The 25264-nt window shown below is 56.0% G+C and overlaps 1 protein-coding gene across 4 annotated transcripts in view; it reads right to left on the bottom strand.

Annotated features, from left to right (window-relative positions):
- The window catches only part of L1CAM (L1 cell adhesion molecule), a 729162-nt gene that overhangs the window by 245575 nt on the left and 458323 nt on the right, over positions 1-25264 (bottom strand). For all 4 annotated transcript variants that reach the window (XM_085629771.1, XM_085629773.1, XM_085629772.1 and 1 more), the window contains one exon: positions 3880-4050. In XM_085629771.1, the coding sequence (XP_085485897.1) occupies positions 3880-3973 (94 nt within the window). In that variant the 5' untranslated portion in view covers positions 3974-4050. The remainder of the gene's footprint in view (positions 1-3879; positions 4051-25264) is intronic.

Below are 25264 nucleotides of genomic sequence, written 5' to 3'. Positions count from 1 at the left end.
TGTTACTGATGTCTTGTCAATCCTAGGTGTTTTTATATGCGTACCTTGTGTTACTGGTGTCTTGTCTATTCCCGGGTGTTGTTCTATGTGTACCTTGTGTTTCTGATGACTAGCATACTTATGGGTGCTCTATGTTTACCTTGTTTTACTGATATCTCACCTATTCCTGAGTATTGTTCTATGTGTGCCTTGTGTTACTGGTATTTCGCCTATTCCAGGGTGTTGTTCTACGTGTACCTTGTGTTATTGGTATCTCTCTTATTCATGGGTGTTGTTCCATGTTTAGCCTGTGTTACTGGCGTCCTGCAAATGTCTGGGTGTTGCTCTATGTTTACATTGTGTAACTGGTGTCTAGCAACCTTTTGGGTTTTGTTCTACTTGTATCTTCTGTTACTGGTGTTTCGTCTATTCCTGGGTGTTGCTCTATGTGTGCCTTAAGATACAAGTTGAAGGTGGTTGCTAGCTAGCCAGGTCCTAGGTAGGATAAGACAGCTGCTAACCAGGACAAGGTGTGTGCTAGTCAATACAATGCAGGTGCTAGGCAGGACAAGGCGGGTGCCAGCCAAGACAAAGCAGATGCTAACTAGGTCCATGTGGTTACTAGCTATAATAAGACAGATACCACCTAGGACACAACAGCAAAAGACACACAAATGGTAAATGACACACAAATCAAAACATTCACCCCCATTCAAGAGATCTGGGTTAAATCCAGCCTGGTGGATGAGGGGTGAAACCCCTACATCGGTCCCATAATACTTGTTTCTGGTCCAGGGAGAACCTGGTCTGGCAGTTCGGGCTGGACTGTTCCGATATGAAGTAGGTTCAAGACTGATTTGCATATGGCTGGGTCCAAACTGGGGTGGCGCGGTAAACAAAAGAATGATGGATTTAACCCAGATCTCTTGACTGGGGGTGAATGTTTTGATTTGGTCTGTATACAGTCCATGTTTGTGCGTCTTTTACCTAGGACAAGACAGGCACTAGCTAGAATAATAAAAAGGGGTTACCTATGACAAGGTGGGCTAGCACAGATAAGGCAGGTGCTAGCTAAGATAAGGCAGGTGATAGCTAGGACAAGTCTGGTGCTTTCTTGGACAAGGCAGGACTAGCTAGGATAAGGCAGGTGCTAGCTATGATAAGGCGGGAGCTAGCTAGGACAAGGCAGACAATAGCTAGGACAAACCAGGAGCTAGCTAGGATAAGCCAGGTGATAGAGAGGACAGGGCAGGTGCTCGCTAGGATAAGGAAGGAGCTAACTAGGACAAGGCAGGTGCTCGCTATGATAAGGCAAGTGATACTTGCAACAAGACAGATGCTAGTTGGGACAAAGCAAGTTCTAGCTAGGATAAGACAGGTGCTATACGGCAGAAGCTAGCTAGGACAAGGCAGGTAAAATCTATACCAAGACAGGTGCTAGCTAGGATAAGGCAGGAGCTAGTTAAGACAAGGAAGGTGCTAGCTAGGATAAGGCAGCTGACAGAGAGGACAGGGCAGGTGGTAGCCAGGATAAGACAGGTGCTAGCTAGGGTAAGGCTGGTGCTAGCTAGGGTAAGGCTGGTGCTAGCTAGGGTAAGGCTGGTGCTAGCTAGGACAAGGCAGGTGCTAGCTAGAATAAGGCAGGTACTAGCTAGGGTAAGGCTGGTGCTAGCTAGGACATGGCATGGTCTAGCTAGGATAAGACAGGTGCTAGCTAGGGTAAGGCTGGTGCTATCTAGGGTAAGACTGGTGCTAGCTAGGATAAGGCAGGTGCTAGCTAGGGTAAGGCTGGTGCTAGCTAGGGTAAGACTGGTGCTAGCTAGGATAAGGCAGGTGCTAGCTAGAGTAAGGCTGGTGCTAACTAGGGTAAGGCTGGTGCTAGCTAGGATAAGGCAGGTGCTAGCTAGGATAAGGCAGGTACTAGTTAGGATAAGGCAGGTGCTATCTAGGGTAAGGCTTGTGCTAGCTAGGGTAAGGCTGGTGCTAGCTAGGATAAGGCAGGTGCTAGCTAGGGTAAGGCTGGTGCTAGCTAGGGTAAGGCTGTTGCTAGCTGGGATAAAGCAGGTGCTAGCTAGAGTAAGGCTGGTGCTAACTAGGGTAAGGCTGGTGCTAGCTAGGATAAGGCAGGTGCTAGCTAGGATAAGGCAGGTACTAGTTAGGATAAGGCAGGTGCTATCTAGGGTAAGGCTTGTGCTAGCTAGGGTAAGGCTGGTGCTAGCTAGGATAAGGCAGGTGCTAGCTAGGGTAAGGCTGGTGCTAGCTAGGGTAAGGCTGTTGCTAGCTGGGATAAAGCAGGTGCTAGCTAGGGTAAGGCTGGTGCTAGCTAGGATAAGGCAGGTGCTAACTAGGGTAAGGCTGGTGCTAGCTAGGACTAGCTAGGGTGAGGCAAGTGTTATCTAGGGCAAGGCAGGTGCTAGCTTTGCTGTTAGGCGTGCCCGTGCCTTGCTGGCCATCACCTCCTACCCAGCCTACGAGTTGTTGTTGCTGCCAGGGACGCTTGGCAGGTGGGTGAGGGAGGGGTGGGGGCATCAAGAGATCCGCACATCACGAAATCCGGATGACGATCAGAGAGCGGGGATTTCTGAAAGACTGGCGCCCTCCTTCAGAGAGGGTTCCCGGCTCCCACACGGCCGTGAGGGGATATGACGGGGACAGGTTGCTGCCGTACAGTTGTCATGGCAACCAATGCAGTCAATGTCACTTACGGGGATGCTCGTGAGCCTGTGCTTAGATCTGAAACACATGCATGCCGAGCGTGCAGCTACAACACCCGCTGCCCCTGGAGTGAGGGGAGGCCCCTGAGGGCCCCAGCCGCTGCCTTTCACCATCACTCACTCAATGTGCGCCTGTCGGTCGATCCATGCCCCCCGGAATGCCCCAGGAGCGGTACACAGCCACTCCAGGGCACCCACTGTCTGTGTGGAGCACACTGGGCGCTGATATCCGACCCTCCGAGGCACCGGCAGCTCCAACCCTCGAGGCACCGGAAGCGCCCCCACAAGGACGGTCCATTTCCGGCTTCAGGATCTGCAGATTGGCCGGTCCTGAAACAGGCCCTCCCGGGCAGGTATCACGAGAGGTCCCGCGGGTCTGGGGCGGGGTCAGTCATATGTCTGAGTGGCACCTGGGGATAACCGTCTCAGGGCAGAACTACTCTTTTTCTGAATGACTGGCTTTTGGGACACGCCAATGTTTTCATCCAGCCCAGTTCCACACTTCCCTAAAACATGGTGCCAATTTGTAGGGCCCTTAATAAACCGGAGCAGAGATTAACATTGGATGGGCCCTGCTCCGAGAGACTGGAGAGAGGGGCCAATCTATGCCCCCTCACCACCCTCCCACCCACACACCTCATCAAACTCCCCCAAACACCACATTCCCGGGCCTACACAGATGAATACACGCCGGGGAAGAGGTCAGTCAAGGGGGTATGTGGCATTCGGGGGGGGGGGGGGGAGGTCTCTCCAAGCCAGCGACAGAGGCACGGGGGCGCGAGGGAGGCGATGGCTAGGCACGTGAGGGGGATCGGGTGAAGAAGGTAGGGGGAGTCATTGGAGGATAGCACGAAAGGAGATGGAGAGACCGGGGTGGGTCAGAGCGAAGGGATCTACGAGGGAGAGTGAAGGGATGGCGAAGGGGCAGGGAGTGGAGGAATGAAGGGGAGAGGAGGGGAGCGCAGAGCGGAGGACGGGGTGTGATTGCTGGAAGGAGAGAGAGCAGAGCTGGGATGATGGGTGCGGAGAGCAGAGAAGACGAGAGGAGACAGGGAGGGTGGAGGCTGAAGGAGGCGAGGAGACTGCGCAGGGAGGCGCTCCGGGAGAGGCAGGGAGGTACCGCGGGAGGGACCGCAGAGAGGCACAGAGGTACCGTACACACACAGCAGGGCTCGATGGTACTCACATCCTTCCGGAATCAAGATGGACCGCACCGGGGTGCAGAGCAGCAGTACCAGGGGCAGCAGAGCCCAAGGGCCGTCCATCCTGCCCTCGGCCATCAGCGGGTATCCAAAGAGAGGCGCGGCCCCGCGGCTCCAGCAGGCGCGGCCCCGCGGCTCCTCCGAGGCTCAGGCGGCTGCAGACAGAGAGAGAGAGGGGGCTCCGTCAGTGACAAGCAGCTGTGCATCTCTGCAGCACACAGCCCCTCCCTGGCCCCTCCCCTCTGGGTGAAACAGCCCCGCCCACTGGACATGGCAGACCACAGCCCCTGTACATCTCAGCCCCCCCCCCCGTTCCCTCCCTCCCTCCACAGCTCCTTCTGTGTAACCCAGGCACAGCCCCTTCCACTGTGACAGCAGCCCACAGACCCTTTACAACCTAGCACCCTCCCATTGTACGCGGCAGCCCACAGACCCCGTACAACCGAGCTGCCACAGCCCCTCCCTCGTACAACGCAGAGTCCAACCCCTCCCATTACACACAGCAGCTCAGACATCTGTACTGCCCAGGCCACCACAACCCTTCCCTCCCAGACCTACCGCCTCGGTACACAGCAGCCCACCCTGCACAGCCCTCTCTCGGCGCCCACGTCTCTGAGTAGCCCAGCGCGTACCTACTTCCTGTATCGGCGGCAGCCCACCGCCTCTGTACAATATACAGTCAGCCCACCAAAACCGCTCCCCATATAGAGCTTTCCAGCGTCCAGACCAGCCACGCCCTTCCTAGGCACACAGCAGCCTACACGGCACAGCTCCGTTATTGCCCAGCCCCAGATCCCCTTCACTACAGCTCATATAGCGCCTTCTAGCGTAAAGACCAGCCACGCCCTTCCTAGGCACACAGCAGCTCACACGGCACAGCTCCGGTATTGCCCAGCCCCAGATCCCCTTCACTACAGCTCATATAGCGCCTTCTAGCGTAAAGACCAGCCACGCCCTTCCTAGGCACACAGCAGCTCACACTGCACAGCTCCTGTATAGCCTAGCCCCAGCACCCCTTCCCTACAGCTCATATAGCGCCTTCTAGCTTACAGACTAGCCCACACCCCCTTCCTAGGGTACAGAACAGCTCACACGGCACGGCTCCTGTATAGCCCGGCCCCAGAAACCTTTCACTACAGCTCATATAGCGCCTTCTAGCTTGCAGACCAGCCACACCCTTCCTAGGACACACAGCAGATCACATGGTACAGCTCTTGTATAGCCCAGCCCCAGCACCCCTTCACTACAGTTCATAAAGTGCCTTCTAGCGTACAGACCAGCCACGCCCTTCCTAGGCACACAGCAGCTCACACTGCACAGCCCCTGTATAGCCCAGCCCCCCTTCCCTACAGCTCATATAGCGCCTTCTAGCTCACAGACTAGCCCACACCCACTTCCTAGGGTACTGAACAGCTCACCCTGCACAGCTCCTGTATAGCCCAGCGCCCCTTCCCTACAGCTCATATACCGCCTTCTAGCTTGCAGACCAGCCACACCCTTCCTAGGACACACAGCAGCTCACACGGCACAGCTGTTGTATATCCCAGCCCCAGCACCCCTTCACTACAGTTCATATAGCGCCTTCTAGCGTACAGACCAGCCACACCCTTCCTAGGACACACAGCAGCTCACACGGCACAGTTCTTGTATAGCCCAGGCCCCCTTCCCTACAGCTCATATAGCGCCTTCTAGCTTGCAGACCAGCCACACCCTTCCTAGGACACACAGCAGCTCACACGGCACAGTTCTTGTATAGCCCAGCCCCAGAAACCTTTCACTACAGTTCATATAGCGCCTTCTAGCGTACAGACCAGCCACACCCTTCCTAGGACACACAGCAGTTCACCCTGCACAGCTCATGTATAGTAGCCTAGCCCCAGAACCCTTTCACTACAGCTCACATAGCGCCTTCCAGCGTAGAGACCAGCCCACACTCTCTCATAGGGTACAGAGCAGCTTACACTGTTCAGTTTCTGTATAGCCCAGCCCCAGAATCCTTTCACTACAGCTCATTTAGCGCCGTCCAGCGTACAGACCAGCCCACACACCCTTCCTAGGGTACACAGCAGCTCAAACTGCACAGTTTCTGTATAGCCCAGCCCCAGCACCCCTTCACTACAGCTCATATAGCGCCTTCCAGCGTACAGACCAGCCCACACACTCTTCCTAGGGTACACAGCAGCTCACACTGCACAGTTTCTATATAGCCCAGCCCCAGCACCCCTTCGATACAACTCATATAGCGCCTTCCAGCGTACAGACCAGCCCACACACTCTTCCTAGGGTACGCAGCAGCTCACAGCACAGCTCATGTGCAGCTTCTCGTTCTCTTGTCGCCTACACAAACCAGCTGTGAGCCCGTCCCACTGACACAGCAGAGTACACAGGACAGCTTCTTAACAGCCAAGCGCCCTCCCCACCTCCACAGCCCCTCCCTCGGCCTCTCTCCTCTGTATACAGCAGCCCACAGCCCCCTCCCCCTCACTACACAGTCCAAGTCCTACCACTATACCCCAGCCGTCCCACAGCACGGGTCCTGCATGTACCAATATACCCCAGCCGTCCTACAGCACGGGTCGTGTACCACTATACCCCAGCGGTCCTACAGCACGGGTCCTGTATGTACCACTATACCTCAGCCGTCCTACAGCATGGGTCCTGTACTGCACCACTATACCCCAGCGGTCCTACAGCACGGGTCCGGTGCCACTATACCCCAGCCGTCCTACAGCACGGGTCCTGTATGTACCACTATACCCCAGCCGTCCCACAGCACGGGTCCTGTATGTACCACTATACCTCAGCCGTCCTACAGCATGGGTCCTGTACTGCACCACTATACCCCAGCCGTCCCACAGCACGGGTCCTGTATGTACCACTATACCCCCAGCCGTCCTACAGCACGGGTCCTGCATGTACCACTATACCCCAGCCGTCCTACAGCACGGGTCGTGTACCACTATACCCCAGCGGTCCTACAGCAGGGGTCCGGTGCCACTATACCCCAGCCGTCCCACAGCACGGGTCCTGTATGTACCACTATACCCCAGCCGTCCTACAGCATGGGTCCTGTACTGCACCACTATACCCCAGCCGTCCCACAGCACGGGTCCTGTATGTACCACTATACCCCAGCCGTCCTACAGCACGGGTCCTGTATGTACCACTATACCCCAGCCGTCCTACAGCATGGGTCCTGTACTGCACCACTATACCCCAGCCGTCCCACAGCACGGGTCCTGTATGTACCACTATACCCCAGCCGTCCTACAGCACGGGTCCTGTATGTACCACTATACCCCAGCGGTCCTACAGCACGGGTCTGGTGCCACTATACCCCAGCCGTCCTACAGCACGGGTCCTGTATGTACCACTATACCCCAGCCGTCCCACAGCACGGGTCCTGTATGTACCACTATACCTCAGCCGTCCTACAGCATGGGTCCTGTACTGCACCACTATACCCCAGCCGTCCCACAGCATGGGTCCTGTATGTACCACTATACCCCCAGCCGTCCTACAGCACTGGTCCTGCATGTACCACTATACCCCAGCCGTCCTACAGCACGGGTCGTGTACCACTATACCCCAGCGGTCCTACAGCACGGGTCCGGTGCCACTATACCCCAGCCGTCCCACAGCACGGGTCCTGTATGTACCACTATACCCCAGCCGTCCTACAGCATGGGTCCTGTACTGCACCACTATACCCCAGCCGTCCCACAGCACGGGTCCTGTATGTACCACTATACCCCAGCCGTCCTACAGCACCGGTCCTGCATGTACCACTATACCCCAGCCGTCCTACAGCACGGGTCGTGTACCACTATACCCCAGCGGTCCTACAGCACGGGTCCGGTGCCACTATACCCCAGCCGTCCCACAGCACGGGTCCTGTATGTACCACTATACCCCAGCCGTCCCACAGCACGGGTCCTGCATGTACCAATATACCCCAGCCGTCCTACAGCACGGGTCGTGTACCACTATACCCCAGCGGTCCTACAGCACGGGTCCGGTGCCACTATACCCCAGCCGTCCCACAGCACGGGTCCTGTATGTACCACTATACCTCAGCCGTCCTACAGCATGGGTCCTGTACTGCACCACTATACCCCAGCCGTCCCACAGCACGGGTACAGTATGTACCACTATACCCCCAGCCGTCCTACAGCACGGGTCGTGTACCACTATACCCTAGCGGTGCTACAGCACGGGTCCGGTGCCACTATACCCCAGCCGTCCCACAGCACGGGTCCTGTATGTACCACTATACCCCAGCCGTCCTACAGCATGGGTCCTGTACTGCACCACTATACCCCAGCCGTCCCACAGCACGGGTCCTGTATGTACCACTATACCCCCAGCCACCCTACAGCACGGGTCCTGCACGTACCAATATACCCCAGCCGTCCTACAGCACGGGTCGTGTACCACTATACCCCAGCTGTCCTACAGCACGGGTCCTACCACTATACCCCAGCCATCCTACAGCACGGGTCCTGTACCACTATACCCCAGCCGTCCCAGAGCACGGGTCCTGTACTGTACCACTATACCCCAGCCGTCCCACAGCACGGGTCCTGTATGTACCACGATACCCCAGCCGTCCTACAGCACGGGTCCTGTACTGTACCACTATACCCCAGCCGTCCCACAGCACGGGTCCTGTATGTACCACTATACCCCAGCCATCCCACAGCACGGGTACTGTACTGTACCACTATACCCCAGCCGTCCCACAGCACGGGTCCTGTATGTACCACTATACCCCAGCCGTCCTACAGCACGGGTCCTGTACTGTACCACTATACCCCAGCCGTCCCACAGCACGGGTCCTGTACTGTACCACTATACCCCAGCCGTCCCACAGCACGGGTCCTGTACTGTACCACTATACCCCAGCCATCCTACAGCATGGGTCCTGTACTGTACCACTATACCCCAGCCGTCCTACAGAACGGGTCCTGTACTGTACCACTATACCCCAGCCATCCTACAGCATGGGTCCTGTACTGTACCACTATACCCCAGCCGTCCCACAGCACGGGTCCTGTATGTACCACTATACCCCCAGCCGTCCTACAGCACGGGTCCTGCATGTACCAATATACCCCAGCCATCCTACAGCACGGGTTCTGTACCACTATACCCCAGCCGTCCCACAGCACGGGTCCTGTACTGTACCACTATACCCCAGCCGTCCCACAGCACGGGTCCTGTATGTACCACGATACCCCAGCCGTCCCACAGCACGGGTCCTGTATGTAACACTATACCCCAGCCGTCCTACAGCACGGGTCATGTACTGTACCACTATACCCCAGCCGTCCCGCAGCACGGGTCCTGTATGTACCACTATACCCCAGCCGTCCTACAGCACGGGTCCTGTACTGTACCACTATACCCCAGCCATCCTACAGCACAGGTCCTGTACTGTACCACTATACCCCAGCCGCCCTACAGCACGGGTCCTGTACTGTGCCACTATACCCCAGCCGTCCTACAGCATGGGTCCTGTATGTACCACTATACCCCCAGCTGTCCTACAGCACGGGTCCTGCATGTACCAATATACCCCAGCCGTCCTACAGCACGGGTCGTGTACCACTATACCCCAGCTGTCCTACAGCACGGGTCCTACCACTATACCCCAGCTGTCCTACAGCACGGGTCCTGTACCACTATACCCCAGCCATCCCACAGCACGGGTCCTGTACTGTACCACTATACCCCAGCCGTCCCACAGCATGGGTCCTGTATGTACCACGATACCCCAGCCGTCCTACAGCACGGTTCCTGTACTGTACCACTATACCCCAGCCGTCCCACAGCACGGGTCCTGTATGTACCACTATACCCCAGCCGTCCCACAGCATGGGTCCTGTACTGTACCACTATACCCCAGCCGTCCCACAGCACGGGTCCTGTATGTACCACTATACCCCAGCCGTCCTACAGCACGGGTCCTGTACCACTATACCCCAGCCATCCCACAGCACGGGTCCTGTCCTGTACCACTATACCCCAGCCGTCCCACAGCATGGGTCCTGTATGTACCACGATACCCCAGCCACCCTACAGCACGGGTCCTGCACGTACCAATATACCCCAGCCGTCCTACAGCACGGGTCGTGTACCACTATACCCCAGCTGTCCTACAGCACGGGTCCTACCACTATACCCCAGCCATCCTACAGCACGGGTCCTGTACCACTATACCCCAGCCGTCCCAGAGCACGGGTCCTGTACTGTACCACTATACCCCAGCCGTCCCACAGCACGGGTCCTGTATGTACCACGATACCCCAGCCGTCCTACAGCACGGGTCCTGTACTGTACCACTATACCCCAGCCGTCCCACAGCACGGGTCCTGTATGTACCACTATACCCCAGCCATCCCACAGCACGGGTACTGTACTGTACCACTATACCCCAGCCGTCCCACAGCACGGGTCCTGTATGTACCACTATACCCCAGCCGTCCTACAGCACGGGTCCTGTACTGTACCACTATACCCCAGCCGTCCCACAGCACGGGTCCTGTACTGTACCACTATACCCCAGCCGTCCCACAGCACGGGTCCTGTACTGTACCACTATACCCCAGCCATCCTACAGCATGGGTCCTGTACTGTACCACTATACCCCAGCCGTCCTACAGAACGGGTCCTGTACTGTACCACTATACCCCAGCCATCCTACAGCATGGGTCCTGTACTGTACCACTATACCCCAGCCGTCCCACAGCACGGGTCCTGTATGTACCACTATACCCCCAGCCGTCCTACAGCACGGGTCCTGCATGTACCAATATACCCCAGCCATCCTACAGCACGGGTTCTGTACCACTATACCCCAGCCATCCCACAGCACGGGTCCTGTACTGTACCACTATACCCCAGCCGTCCCACAGCACGGGTCCTGTATGTACCACGATACCCCAGCCGTCCCACAGCACGGGTCCTGTATGTAACACTATACCCCAGCCGTCCTACAGCACGGGTCATGTACTGTACCACTATACCCCAGCCGTCCCGCAGCACGGGTCCTGTATGTACCACTATACCCCAGCCTTCCTACAGCACGGGTCCTGTACTGTACCACTATACCCCAGCCATCCTACAGCACAGGTCCTGTACTGTACCACTATACCCCAGCCGCCCTACAGCACGGGTCCTGTACTGTGCCACTATACCCCAGCCGTCCTACAGCATGGGTCCTGTATGTACCACTATACCCCCAGCTGTCCTACAGCACAGGTCCTGCATGTACCAATATACCCCAGCCGTCCTACAGCACAGGTCGTGTACCACTATACCCCAGCTGTCCTACAGCACGGGTCCTACCACTATACCCCAGCTGTCCTACAGCACGGGTCCTGTACCACTATACCCCAGCCATCCCACAGCACGGGTCCTGTACTGTACCACTATACCCCAGCCGTCCCACAGCATGGGTCCTGTATGTACCACGATACCCCAGCCGTCCTACAGCACGGTTCCTGTACTGTACCACTATACCCCAGCCGTCCCACAGCACGGGTCCTGTATGTACCACTATACCCCAGCCGTCCCACAGCATGGGTCCTGTACTGTACCACTATACCCCAGCCGTCCCACAGCACGGGTCCTGTATGTACCACTATACCCCAGCCGTCCTACAGCACGGGTCCTGTACCACTATACCCCAGCCATCCCACAGCACGGGTCCTGTCCTGTACCACTATACCCCAGCCGTCCCACAGCATGGGTCCTGTATGTACCACGATACCCCAGCCGTCCTACAGCACGGGTCCTGTACTGTACCACTATACCCCAGCCGTCCCACAGCACGGGTCCTGTATGTACCACTATACCCCAGCCGTCCCACAGCATGGGTCCTGTACTGTACCACTATACCCCAGCCGTCCCACAGCACGGGTCCTGTATGTACCACTATACCCCAGCCGTCCTACAGCACGGGTCCTGTACTGTACCACTATACCCCAGCCGTCCCACAGCACGGGTCCTGTACTGTACCACTATACCCCAGCCGTCCCAGAGCATGGGTCCTGTACTGTACCACTATACCCCAGTGTTGGAAAGGCGTTCGCCGGAGGGGGGTTCGATACACGTCTTGCCCACCCCTTTGACCCACCTCTCCCAAGTAGGTCGAACCAGGCGCACACACCCTGAGCTTACACTACGAACAGAGTGACACCACACGTATTCTTTGTAGGACGATAGGTTCTTTTATCGAAGGTTTCAAGGGATCTTTATGATCCAAGGTGCACGTAGTACATCAGCGGCACAAGAGACTACAAATCGGTGGTAGGGGAATGGGGGTAGCGGGACAGTCTTTGAAGGTAGTGTCTCTGCAAAGTACCCTGCGGATAGCTCACAATCCTCAAGCTGGAGGGTGTTGTTTCTCTGGGCGATCTCTTGCCAATTCGTCCTCGAGGGGAGAGCCGCGAGTCACTCAGCAGGCACAGATAGTCGGAGTTCGGGAGCCGCGACCTCGTCAGCAGGGCTCAGGTGGTTCGAGGGTCGGGGCCGCGAGTCACTCAGCAGGCCCAGGTGGTTCGGAGTTCGGGAGCCGCGATCTCGTCAGCAGGGCTCAGATGGTTCAATGGCTGGGGGCCGCGAGTCACTCAGCAGGCCCAGGTGGTTCGGTATTCGGGAGCCGCGACAGCGTCAGCAGGCTTCGATGGTTCCAGGTCTTCTCTGCCCTTCGTTCCTCCGGCACCCCTTATTATACTCCCCCTGCCCTTTGAAGTCCGGAGTCCTCGCAGAGAGGGGCCTTGGGTGACTGAGGGGGTTCGGCGGGATTTCCTGCCGCTCGTTTCTTTGGTCTTTTCAGGTGGGTCTGGGAGGGACCCCAGACGCTCGGCAGGCGAGGCGCCTGCTCCCCAGGGGCCTGGTGGCCGATCGAGTCCTCCCGGGGGAAGGCGACCCGAGGTGTGACTGGGCTGGCGCCTCTTGGTCTGGCTCGGGGGTTCCCGCTCCCTCGGTCGGACATGCGTGGTAGGGTGTTGAGTCTGTCGGGGGCTCTGGCCGGCCCTCGGGTCTGTGTGGCTGGGGCGGCCGGAGTCGGAGATGCCGTGTCTTGGGGGTAGTTGTAGGTTGGCTGGATGATCGGGAGGGCATACGCCGGGAGGCCGGTCTCACACGCGTCCCCCCCAGCTGAAAGGCGTGGAGAACTACCCATCCACTGGGGGGCTCTCCTCGCCGAAGCGGAGGAACCGGGACAGGCCGTCGGCGTTGGCATGATCCGTCCCGGGGCGATGCTCGACAGTGAAGTCCATCCCTTGGAGGGAGATTGACCATCATAATAGCTTGGGGTTCTCTCCCCTCATCTGCATCAGCCACCGCAAGGGCCGGTGGTCCGTCTGCACTCGGAAGTGGGTTCCGAACAAGTAGGGCCGTAGTTTCTTGAGGGCCCAGACTACGGCGAAGGTCTCTCGTTCTATGGTACTCCAACGCTGTTCTCGAGGCAGCAGCCTTCGGCTGATGAAGGCTATGGGTTGATCTATGCCCTTGTCGTTGAACTGCGAGAGGACGGCTCCGATGCCGTGTTCGGATGCGTCGGTCTGGACCACAAACTCTTGGGAGTAGTCGGGGGCCTTGAGTACTGGGGCGTTGCACATGGCGGTTTTCAAGGCGTCGAACGCCTGCTGGCACGGGGGGGTCCACTGCACCTTCTTCGGGAGCTTTTTGGAGGTCAACTCCGTGAGAGGCCCTGTGAGGCTACCATAGTTTTTAATGAACCTCCGGTAGTATCCTGTGAGGCCCAGGAAGGCCCGGACTTCCGTCTGAGTGGTGGGGAGCTCCCAGGACTTGATGGCGTCGATCTTTGGTTGGAGGGGGGCGACCTGCCCGCTGCCCACCTGATGTCCCAGGTAGACCACGGAGCCTTGCCCGAGCTGGTATTTGCTGGCCTTCACTGTCAGGCCGGCTTGGCGCAGGGCCAGCAGTACTTGCCGGAGGTGCTGGAGATGCTCGTGCCATTGAGAGCTGAATACGGCTATGTCGTCAAGGTACGCTGCGCTGAACTCCTCGAGTCCGGCCAGGACCTTGTTTACCAACCGCTGGAAGGTGGCCGGGGCGTTTTTCATCCCGAACGGCATGACTCTGAAGCGGTAGTGTCCATCGGGTGTGGAGAAGGCGGAGCGTTCTTTTGCTCCCTCCGTGAGCGCAATCTGCCAGTAACCGCAGGTCAGGTCAAAGGTGCTGAGGAAACGAGCGGCCCCAAGGCGGTCCATGAGCTCGTCGGCGCGGGGGATAGGATGAGCGTCCGCTCGGGTGACCGCATTGAGCCCCCGGTAGTCCACACAGAATCTTAGTTCGGGGGCGACCCCAGGGGCGGCCGCTTTCGGGACCAGGACTACCGGGCTGGCCCAGGGGCTATCGGAGGGTTCGATCACTCCAAGGGTTAACATCTTCTGTACTTCGGTCTTGATGCAGGTGCGGACCCGGTCAGGCACCCGGTAGGCTCGGTGTCTCACAGGTGGGCTGTCGCCGGTGTCCACGTCGTGGACACACCAGTCGGTGACTCTTGGGATGAGGGAGAAGAGGTCTGCGAATTGTCTGAGCAGCTGGTGACAGTCGTCGGACTGTTGGGGCGTGAGGGTGGTCGATAGTTTCACTCCCTCCACGGAACCATCCAGTTCTTTAGCGCACAGGGGGTCGGGCAGGAGTTCAGTGTCTTCTTCCGCCCCATCATCGGTGGCCAGTAGCAAACTCAACTCCGTTCTCACAAAGTGGGGCTTGAGACGGTTCACGTGGAGAACCCGGAGGGGGTTCCGTGGGGACTGTACATCGATCAGGTACGTGACCTGACTCTTCCGCTCGATCACCTTGAAGGGGCCAGTCCATTTGTCCTGTAGGGCGCAGGGTTTCACCGGGGCCATGACCCAAACCTGCTGGCCCGGCTGGAACTCGACCAGAGTTGCGTTCTGGTCATACCAGCGCTTCATTTCTTCTTGGCTGGCCTCGAGGTTAGTCTCTGCGAGTTCTCTGAACTTCTGGGTCTGGTTGCGGAGCGCAAGGATGTAGCGGAACACATCAGGGGGGGTCCCCCGGGGGCTTGTCTCCCAGCCCTCTTTGACCAGGCTCAGGGGCCCCCGGACAGGGTGTCCGTATAGTAGTTCGAATGGGCTGAACCCCAGGGACTTTTGGGGAACTTCCCGGTACGCGAACAGGAGGCAAGGGAGGAGGACGTCCCATCTTCGGCGCAGGGGCTCCTCGAGGCCCAGGATCATCCCTTTCAGGGTTCGGTTGAAGCGTTCCACCAGGCCGTTGCCCTGGGGGTGGTAGGGGGTCGTGAACTTATATGTTACTCCGCACTGCTGCCACAGGGACTTCATGTAGCGGGGTATGAAGTTCGTGCCGCGATCACTCACAACCTCGCGAGGGAATCCGACACGGGAGAAGATCCCCATGAGAGCCCGGCTCACCACGGGAGCCGTCACGGTGCGGAGGGGAATGGCCTCGGGGTAGCGGGTGGCATGGTCCACCAGGACGAGGATGAATCTGTGGCCCTGGGCGGTCTTCGGATCCAAGGGTCCCACGATGTCGATGCCGACCTGCTCAAACGGGGTACTCACAACGGGAAAGGGTTGTAATGGAGCCTTGTGCTTTCCGCCACTTTTCCCACTGCCCTGGCACGTGAGGCAGGATTTACAGTGGACTTCTACATTTGCTCGCATCTTGGGCCAATAGAAGTGGGTAACTAATCGCTGATATGTTTTGTCTTGGCCTAAGTGTCCTGCCAAGGGTACATCGTGGGCCAGGCCCAGGAGGAGGCTTCGGAAGCGCAGGGGTACTACCAGTACTCGGGCTGCGCCTAGCTCGGCTGACTTTTGTTCGCTGTATAGGAGGCCATTGTCCCAATAGACCCAGTGGGTTCCGGTCCGGTCACCGGCGGTCTGTGCTTCGGCTTGTTGTCGGAGTCCCACGAGGGAAGGGCAGGTGGCCTGTTCCTGGCAGAACTCTTCACGGGAGGGACCTCCCTCACAGCGGCACTGGGCCATCTCGGGCAGTTCTCCGAGCTCCGTCAGTGCCTCAGGGGCGGAGGGTTCCAGCCCTTCTCCCGGGTTAATGTCTTCTTCCCCTTCCGAAGGAGGGTTGTCCGTTTCTGGTAGGGTGTCCCGGTTCTCGGGGACAGTGTTCGGTGGGAGGGCCTCCCCGCCCTGGGAGAGGGGCAATCGCGCGGTCATGGAGCGCGTGGTGGCGCAGACCCATTCGGGTAGGCCCATCATCTCGAGATGGGCTCTTCGTTCCACTTGCCCCCACGGGGAACTCTCAAGGTCGTTGCCCAGGAGGCAGTCTACGGGCTGTGATGTCCGGACGGCTACCTTCAATTCTCCGGAGACTCCTCCCCACTCGAAAGGCACCAGAGCCATCTGGCAGAGGCTCTCGGAATTGTCGGAGGATATGACCGGACAGAGGGCACCGGGTAGGATCTGGTCTTCAGAGATTAGGTTGCGGTGGATCGCGGTGACACTTGCCCCGGTATCGCGGAGGCCCTCGACTCGGTGGCCGTTGATGGTCACCTGCTGTCGGTACTTCTTCGTGTTGGCGGGCAAGGGTGTCCCGGGGACCATTTCTCGATCACCAAGGGAGACCAGGGCCATGGCAGCTGGTTCCCACTCTTCGGAGTCCTCTATCTCTTCCCCTAGGGCCACGGAGGCCATCTGCCGGGCCGGGGGGTTGGTCGTTGCGGTTCGTTGATACTGGGGACACTGGGGGTCATTGGCGTAGTGTCCGGGCTGTTGGCAGCGGAAGCAGGTGATCCTGGTTCGTGGCCCTAGCCGCCCCGGGGCTCCGGTGCTGGCTGGGGACGGGGCTGGACCTGCCGCTGGTGGGCTGCTGGGAGGGCTGTGCGGGGGCCCCCCTGGGAAGTCTCTCGGTCGGCCGTGGTTTCCTCCGCCCCTCTGGCGGGGGGGTCCTTGACTGTGGCGACCGTAGTCTCCCACGGGGCCTCGGGTGGCCCGGGTGTTCACCCAACGGTCAGCCTCGACGGCCAGCTTTCGAGGGTCGGTGAGTTTACTGTCCAGGAGATGTTGGCGCAGTTCTACAAAGCAATTGGCCGCTAAATGTTCCCAGGCGATCAGATCAAACAGCTCTTCGAAGGTGGAGACCTTGCTGCCCTTGATCCACCCGTCCAAGGCCCGGCTGTAAAAGTTCACGTATTCTACCCATGTGGTGCCCGGTATCTTTTTGCAATCTCGGAACCGTTGCCGGTACATCTCGGGGGTGAGTCCGTACCGGCCCACGAGGGCTTCTTTCATGTGGCTGTAGGAGTTCATGACCGTGGAGGGCAGATCCAGCAGGGTATCTCTTCCTTCGCTTAAGAACCGGCCCCATAGCCCAGCCCCCCAATCCTTCTGTGGGACTCGGTGAGAGGTCATGGCGACTTCGTAGGCCTTAAACCACTGCTGGATATCGTCATTTTTGTAATACTCCTTTACCACATCCTTGGGGATGTGGACCTTGGCCTCCACGGAGGGAGCGGATGGTAGATTCCCGGAAGGTCGTGACTCTTCGCTTTTAGCCCTCAACTCGATCTCTTTCAAGCTGCGTTCATGTTCCAGCTGGAGTTTCTTTTCGTCGTGCTCTCTTTGGCGTCTCTTTTCCTAGAGTTCCCCTTGTAGCCGTAACTGCTCGACGGCTAACTTTTTCTCGGCCAGTTTTATTTCTCCCTCGATTTTCAGCTTGGCCAGTTCAAGTTCGTGGTTGCGGCCTCGCTCTCGGTCTGCTAGTTCCTCGGGGGACAGGTTCCCCTCTGGCCCGCTGTTTCTCACCGGGATGCTTTGTGGTTCATGGGCGGGATCTCCTTCCGTTTGGGTCGGGGGCGCCCCCGTCTCGACCCAGGTCTTCAATACTTTCTGGAAGTCTTCCTTTGTGCTTAATCCGGTGGTAGCGATTCCAAGGTCTTTGCAAAATTGTTTTAATTCTCTATGCGTATAATAGTCCAATTGATCCTCTCGGAACGTCGAGCTCATTTCGGTACCTGCGGCACCCAGGGAGGTTTCTCCTTCCATCTCTGTTTGGTAGTGCGTCAGTCGTTCACTGCATGCTCTCTTTCGGTGTCGGCTCGGATCCCGTCGTCTGCCACCAAATGTTGGAAAGGCGTTCACCGGAGGGGGGTTCGATACACGTCTCGCCCACCCCTTTGACCCACCTCTCCCAAGTAGGCCGAACCAGGCGCGCACACCCTGAGCTTACACTACGAACAGAGTGACACCACACGTATTCTTTGTAGGACGATAGGTTCTTTTATCGAAGGTTTCAAGGGATCTTTATGATCCAAGGTGTACGTAGTACATCAGCGGCACAAGAGACTACAAATCGGTGGTAGGGGAATGGTGGTAGCGGGACAGTCTTTGAAGGTAGTGTCTCTGCAAAGTACCCTGCGGATAGCTCACAATCCTCGAGCTGGAGGGTGTTGTTTCTCTGGGCGATCTCTTGCCAATTCGTCCTCGAGGGGAGAGCCGCGAGTCACTCAGCAGGCACAGATAGTCGGAGTTCGGGAGCCGCGACCTCGTCAGCAGGGCTCAGGTGGTTCGAGGGTCGGGGCCGCGAGTCACTCAGCAGGCCCAGGTGGTTCGGAGTTCGGGAGCCGCGATCTCGTCAGCAGGGCTCAGATGGTTCAATGGCTGGGGGCCGCGAGTCACTCAGCAGGCCCAGGTGGTTCGGTATTCGGGAGCCGCGACAGCGTCAGCAGGCTTCGATGGTTCCAGGTCTTCTCTGCCCTTCGTTCCTCCGGCACCCCTTATTATACTCCCCCTGCCCTTTGAAGTCCGGAGTCCTCGCAGAGAGGGGCCTTGGGTGACTGAGGGGGTTCGGCGGGATTTCCTGCCGCTCGTTTCTTTGGTCTTTTCAGGTGGGTCTGGGAGGGACCCCAGACGCTCGGCAGGCGAGGCGCCTGCTCCCCAGGGGCCTGGTGGCCGATCGAGTCCTCCCGGGAGAAGGCGACCCGAGGTGTGACTGGGCTGGCGCCTCTTGGTCTGGCTCGGGGGTTCCCGCTCCCTCGGTTGGACATGCGTGGTAGGGTGTCGAGTCTGTCGGGGGCTCTGGCCAGCCCTCGGGTCTGTGTGGCTGGGGCGGCCGGAGTCGGAGATGCCGTGTCTTGGGGGTGGTTGTAGGTTGGCTGGATGATCGGGAGGGCATACGCCGGGAGGCCGGTCTCACACCCAGCCACCCTACAGCACAGGTCCTGTACTGTACCACTATACCCCAGCCATCCTACAGCACGGGTCCTGTACTGTACCACTATATCCCAGCTGTCCTACAGCACGGGTCTTGTACTGTACCACTATACCCCAGCCGTCCTACAGCACGGGTCCTGTACTGTACCACTATACCCCAGCCGTCCTACAGCACGGGTCCTGTACTGTACCACTATACCCCAGCCGTCCTACAGGACGGGTCTTGTACTGTACCACTATACCCCTGCCGTCCCACAGCATGGGTCCTGTACTGTACCACTATACCCCAGCTGTCTAACAGCACGGGTCCGGTGCCACTATACCCCAGCCGTCCCACAGCACGGGTCCTGTATGTAACACTATACCCAGCCGTCCTACAGCACGGGCCCTGTACTGTACCATTATACCCCATCCGTCCTACAGCACGGGTCCTGTATGTACCACTATACCCTAGCCGTCCTACAGCACGGGTCCTGTTTGTACCACTATAAACCAGCCGTCCTACAGCACGGGTCCTGTATGTACCACTATACCCCAGCTGTCTTACAGTACGGGTCGTGTACCACTATACCCCAGCTGTCCTACAGCACGGGTCCTACCACTATACCCCAGCCATCCTACAGCACGGGTCCTGTACCACTATACCCCAGCCATCCCACAGCATGGGTCCTGTACTGCACAACTATACCCCAGCCGTCCCACAGCACAGGTCCTGTATGTACCACTATACCCCAGCCGTCCTACAGCACGGGTCGTGTACCACTATACCCCAGCTGTCCTACAGCACGGGTCCTACCACTATACCCCAGCCGTCCTACAGCATGGGTACTCACAAACATTTTTCCAAGAGCCCAAAACTTGGTTTGTGATGGGACTGCCGCATAGATACCAACAGGCCAGCGGTCAGGAGTTTTTGGTGGTGATAAGGTGGCAGTAGGCAGGAGTTTTAGGTGGTGCTAAGGTGGATGTAGGGGAAGCAAAGCCTACACATCTAGCGACTGGAATGCACAACCTAAAACCAGAAAACCTGGGATTAATCCCGGCTTCCCCAATAAGCAAATTGTGTGATCCCAGTCAATTGTTTTATTTCACTCTCCCTCTTTATTCTTCTTTATCACATACCTCTAAATACATGGTTTCAGGATGTGCGCTGTGCAAAACCTTCTCCTGCATTCGATTAAATTAAGTATTATGTTGTTTGTGTATAATAGGAACCCAGGCCGCCCAAAGAGTGCGCATTACAACTGACTTGCCTCTTAGTTCAGTATTGGCAGTGTTGTCAGTTGGGAGGAAGAATGAATGTTTCTAAATTCTAGTTTTGAAAACTATCACTTAAAAAAACATAGTGCTAAATGCACTGGCGTAATCTGATGTACTGAGCTGAAACTGTTCATGTTAATGAAATGCACATTTTGAGTTTTGAATTTTGACTTTATCACATGTTTACACTTTTGCTGCAAGATGGCTTTAAAAATGAAGGAGTTCCTAAAGTCAAGTGGTGCAGGACACCATAGTGCCTTACTTTCTTTAACTCCAATCGACCTTTAAATAAAGTCTTGCCTGTTTATTTCCCATCTTTTTAATGTTAGTGCTGAGTGGAATAAACAGAAGGCTAGCGCTGCAGTTGGCCAGGAGGCCGTGGGGGCCGCATGTGGCCTTCGGGCTGTACTTTGAGTATCTCTGTCCTGTACAGTGTGCTACCACCCAGGCAAATCCCCTAGTAACCCCACCAGATCCACGCCCCCACAACCAGACAAATCCATGGCCCCTTCCCCTTAACATTCCATTTCAGCAGCCCTCCCCCTGTCTGGAGCAGATCCACCCCTGGCCCAGAACACCACCCCATGCACCATTCCTACCGCAAGGCCCCAACCCCCCCTGAGGTACACCACTCACGCCCAACGCCCATCAAAGAGCCACTCACTTTGTAATGACGAGAACCCCTGTGTCTCCAGCATTCATTTACCAGCCCCACCTTAGAGCCCCGTTATATACAGGATCCCCCGAGCCCCTTTCTGTACACATCAGACCCAAACGTAATCCCCAGAGTACACTTCCTGCACCCAGACCTCACCAACTTACCTGACAGACCACCCTTGAGATGCAGCCACCAGCCACTCCCACATACAGCAGACCCAGGCCAAAGACCTGTGCATCGTTTGTACTAGCCCCATCTCAGAGCCCCCCCACCAATCTATAGCAATCAGGAGCAGAAATTGTTCAGTCACTCCTGCCCCCCATCAGAAACCCCACAAATAGCAACCATCAGCAGGGCACTGCAAGCCCCATATAATGCCTCACCCCACACCCTACCCCAACCCCGTGCATGCAGCCACAGCCCCACTGGAGTCGTTTGTTGCACACACCAGCCGCACCTCAGACCCCCACTTCTCGGATACCCCTACTGCAGGACCATTGTGTCCGGTACACGGCAGACACGCTGTGCTACCCCCATAAACAAACACTGTCAAAGCCAATAGGCTTCAGCTCCTTAATGCAAGTGTCAAGCTATTTGCTTTGCAAATGTTTGTATGCAAAGCATTGTTTGAAAAAGGAAAAAAAAACATTTTAAAATACTGGAGACAAAGCAAATACATCTTAAGGTATCTCTAAAACATACTTCGGATATTTTCGATCTTTATGAATGGCACAGTTTTCTCTTCAAATACTTTTCACCCCGGATACTCTGATAATAATTTAAAAATAATTTAAAAAGTGTCAGAATTTAAAAGAAAATGCTTGCAGAGCAGTAACTTCCTTTCCTCGGGGCTCAGAATTAAAACACAAGCTCCAGATGTTCGGTTCTTATCAGTAGCCAAGAATGCAGATTTAAGGGCCCCCAGGAGGAAGGAAACCTCCTTTAGAGTAACTTTAAGTACACCTGCTGCCTGGACCCATCTGAGAGAGTGCATCCGACGGCTTCCATCAGCGCCATAAGAGCCTCTGAGTGCCAAGATATGCTTTCAAACAATACGTGGACGCAGGAGATAAAAGAGGAAGGTGGGGCCGGCATCGCTCCCGCCGCCATTATGGGGGTCGGCCATGCCCCCGTCTCTAGCCCGTCCCGTTGCCCCCGCATTGGTCGGGGGCCGTGCCCCGGAAGTGATTGGATCACTTCCGGGTCATGGAAGGCTCCACCACGCCCCGGAAGTGATCCCGGGTCGCGGGTGACCCCTTGCCAGGAACCAGTTCCAGCTGGTGGCTGGGCAATCCTTTAAAGCCGGAGGGAGCGCAAAGTGCAGTCTCTTAGCACTCGGCTCCCCTTGGAAGCACACCCGTCGCGTGTGCCCCCTCCCTCGGTAGGGTTTGTAACCTTTTTTCCCCACCCACCATCCCTGAGATAGATGTTTCTTGAAGCAAAGTATGGTTAATGTGTTTTTTCCACAGGGTGTCAATTATGAGGAAAGGTCGAATATAGTGAATGTAAATGCCTTTTTTGTCGTGTTTTTAGGCGGTATTTCGAGTCAGGCGGTAAGGTCATCGGTTGGACAGACTAAATTTACTAATCTTTTGGGGGCGCCTTATTAAGTGGGGCACCCAGAGGGGAGGGACATGTGGCTCTCACCAGACTCCAGGGGCAGTTACAACCGGTTGGTTGCAACGGTGCGGGGCCAAAGGGGGTTACGCTTTCCATTGGCTGGTTGGCCACCCCACACGTGGGCGTAAGTAAGCTGCGCTGTCTGCATGGCCCCTTTATGGAGTAAGTCTTGAACGTATGGGGGTTGCCTGGAAGGAAGTACTTCCAGGTCAGCTGGGCCCCCTGCGCATGCACACTCTGGTTGGGGGGCGCGGGACAAATTGGATTAAAGGGGGAGGGGCCAGCGTTTGTTGCCCCTTTATGGAGTAAGTCTTGAACGTATGGGGGTTGCCTGGAAGGAAGTACTTCCGGGTCAGCTGGGCCCCCTGCGCATGCGCACTCTGGTTGGGGGGCGCGGGACAATTTGGATTAAAAGGGGAGGGGCCAGCGTTTGACCTTGCCGTAGGCCCAAAGGAATACGCAGAAATGTGATCATCAATATGCTTAGACTAGGATAGGAACATTATGTATTAGAGTCTTGTTCAAGCTAGGAATGAATCAAACGTACCGAATCCTGTATTGTCATTTCTGCGTAATTGTATATTTGTTTGCAAATATGTGTGTTTTGTTAATAAATACGATTGGGGGTCGACGACCCCCTATTCCAAACAAATGTCTAAAATGGTTTCTGTCACAGCAGAGGGGAGGAAGGGGCGGTAGGCCGTACTGGACCATACAAAACAACTCTTAAAGTTACCTGTGGCTCTGCTTTTACTGTCAAGGTGGGGGTGGGGAGCAACACTGAGAGTGAGGGGGAAGCAGCGTATGAGGGGGGGGCTAAAGGAAAACAACAAAAAGGAGTTCCCCGAATGTGAGCAGCGGGAGGATATGTCACACAGTAAAAAGGATGGTAAAGAAGCAATGCTCCAGGTAGAGACAAACACAAGAAGAGGAAAGTCAGCCATTAATAAGAAGGGGGGAAATGAGAGTGACAGGGAAGCCAGCCAATGAGGAGCAGCCGGCTGGAAGAAAGCCTGCTGGAAATTTATGGACTGATCCAGAAGAGGACTTTTTATAAAAGGGACCTACATCCGTCAGTAGGTAAGACCTAGCCTGTCCCCATCGAAGGGTCACCACCACCACGCCACACCCCACGCCCAAAAGAGAGCCCCGCCTTCTATTCCATGATTACACTGAACATTACACCATCCAGAGGTATCAGACCAGCTCATTAATGGATCTTTTTAGCATTAATTAAAAAAAGAGAAGTATGCAAACGTGATTACACTGAACAGCGATTTCGGTTTCACTGAAAAGAATCACAGTGTATTCTCTGTGGGCGGAGTCTCTCGATTAAAAAAGATATCATAATGCTTATGCCGCCTCTGCAGCCCGCACCCCTCCCCAACCCCCGAGACCTTCCTTTCTTTGCAAGACCCGCAGAGCGCCCTTAACTCTATGCGACGCCCCCAGGTCACCTTTATATGCTGAACGCCACCCCCTCCCCCCCAGCACCAGAGCACAGATCACCACCCTCTAGTCAAAGTGCACTTTAGATCGCAGTGCGGTCAGGTCTGGATGGAGGGTGGCCTAGGATGTACCATGCCTTGCAGGCGGGGTGGGGGGGGCGGGGAGGAGGTGTAAACCTGGGCGAACAGTCTCATAGCATGCATGTGCTATGTATGTACAAACATTCCAGGCTGGTGTGAATTGACCTGCATCAATAAAACGTGTTATTTGGGGCAGGTGTACTAATGAAGGCACATTTATAGATTTATTACTACAGTGTGAAGGCAAGTCTCTGCTGCACACATTTATTACTGCAGTGCAAAGGTCATTGGCTGTTGCACACATTTATTACTACAGTGCAAAGGCCAGTCTCTGCTGCACACATTTATTACTGCAGTGCAAAGGTCATTGACTGTTGCACACATTTATTACTACAGTGCAAAGGCCAGTCTCTGCTGCACACATTTATTACTGCAGTGCAAAGGTCATTGTCTGTTGCACACATTTAGTACTGCAGTGCAAAGGCCAGTGTCTGTTGCACACATTTATTACATTAGTGCAAAGGCCACTCTGTTGCATACATTTATTATGGCATTACAAAGGTCAGTGTCTGTTTGATACATTTATTACTACAGTGCAAAGGTCAGTGTCTGTTGCACACATTTATTACAATAGTGCAAATGCCACTCTCTGTTGCACACATTTATTACAATAGTGCAAAGGCCACTCTCTGTTTCATACATATATTACCACACTGCACAGGCCAGAGTCTGTTGGATACATTTATTACTGCAGTTGAAAAGCCACTCTCTGTTGCACACATATATTGCCATACTGCACAGGCCAGAATCTGTTGCACACATTTATTACAATAGTGCAAAGGCCACTCTCTGTTGCACACATTTATTACAATAGTGCAAAGGCCACTCTCTGTTGCACACATTTATTACAATAGTGCAAAGTATTATATTATAACAATAGTACACTGGGCCTATCATGAAACACCACTGCTTACTGCCTCACAGAATCATGTTCTAATTACAAACACGTCACAAAGGATCAGACAGGCACGTACTCACAAAGTCTGGTATATTTATTGAGTTTTATCACGATCTGGAACGCAGCCCCTGTTCTCTGGTTATAAAACCT

The sequence above is a fragment of the Triturus cristatus genome, chromosome 10 (assembly GCF_964204655.1).
Source record: "Triturus cristatus chromosome 10, aTriCri1.1, whole genome shotgun sequence".
Lineage (NCBI taxonomy): Eukaryota > Metazoa > Chordata > Amphibia > Caudata > Salamandridae > Triturus > Triturus cristatus.
The sequence above is the reverse complement of the archived record's forward strand: the minus strand, read 5'-3'. Positions and strand labels throughout refer to the sequence as shown.